The 638-nt window shown below is 37.5% G+C and overlaps 1 protein-coding gene across 1 annotated transcript in view; it reads right to left on the bottom strand.

Annotated features, from left to right (window-relative positions):
- LOC119591360 (beta-1,3-galactosyltransferase 5-like) overlaps positions 1 to 638 on the bottom strand; it is a gene marked incomplete at its 5' end in the record, with an annotated part of 62415 nt that overhangs the window by 56691 nt on the left and 5086 nt on the right. The window contains one exon of the mRNA XM_037940099.1: positions 118 to 357. Coding sequence (XP_037796027.1) covers positions 118 to 357 — 240 coding nt within the window. The remainder of the gene's footprint in view (positions 1 to 117; positions 358 to 638) is intronic.

Genomic DNA, 638 nt, shown 5'->3' with positions numbered 1-638 from the left:
ACCTCCTTTCCCCGTCTTCCTGTCTTTGACAGCAAGAAAGAGAGGTAAATAGATAAACGAAATGTTTAAAGAAAAAAAAAATATATATATATAATAAAAGGTTCTCTCAAAGCCTACCTGTGCCGCAGAATCCTCCGTCAGACCCACAACGAAGATTGGTCGAATACCCGTGACCTCGACCAAGGCAGGATGACCCCACGTATTCCGAATGAAGTGCCTTTTCTTGGCATTCGAAGGAGCAGTGACCACCAGTGCCAGTGCCAAAGGGGGGTCCTTACACGCTTTCTCCTCATTTACTAAAAACGTCACTTGGTCGGGGTATGGGTTTAACACCGGACCTTCTGCTCTGGAAGGCACCTGTGATGATTTTAATGATGTTTATTGTCATAGTTTATATCAGGTATTTTTTTTAATGTGAGGGATATTGTATGTATGATAAAAAATCCTTACAATGGGGATACTATAATGATTATACTAAGCTAAATAAAGATGATAGCAACAATTCTGATAAAGATGAATATACAAAGTTTAACAATGATGCCATTAAGGCTAAAATAGTTGCAATTAAAGTTGTTTTTAAGTGCGATAACAAAAATATATTAACATAAGACATGTACGTATATATCTATCATACGTGG

Source organism: Penaeus monodon, chromosome 28, assembly GCF_015228065.2.
Source record: "Penaeus monodon isolate SGIC_2016 chromosome 28, NSTDA_Pmon_1, whole genome shotgun sequence".
In the NCBI taxonomy this organism is placed as follows: domain Eukaryota; kingdom Metazoa; phylum Arthropoda; class Malacostraca; order Decapoda; family Penaeidae; genus Penaeus; species Penaeus monodon.
This window is presented reverse-complemented; position numbering and strand designations above follow the sequence as displayed.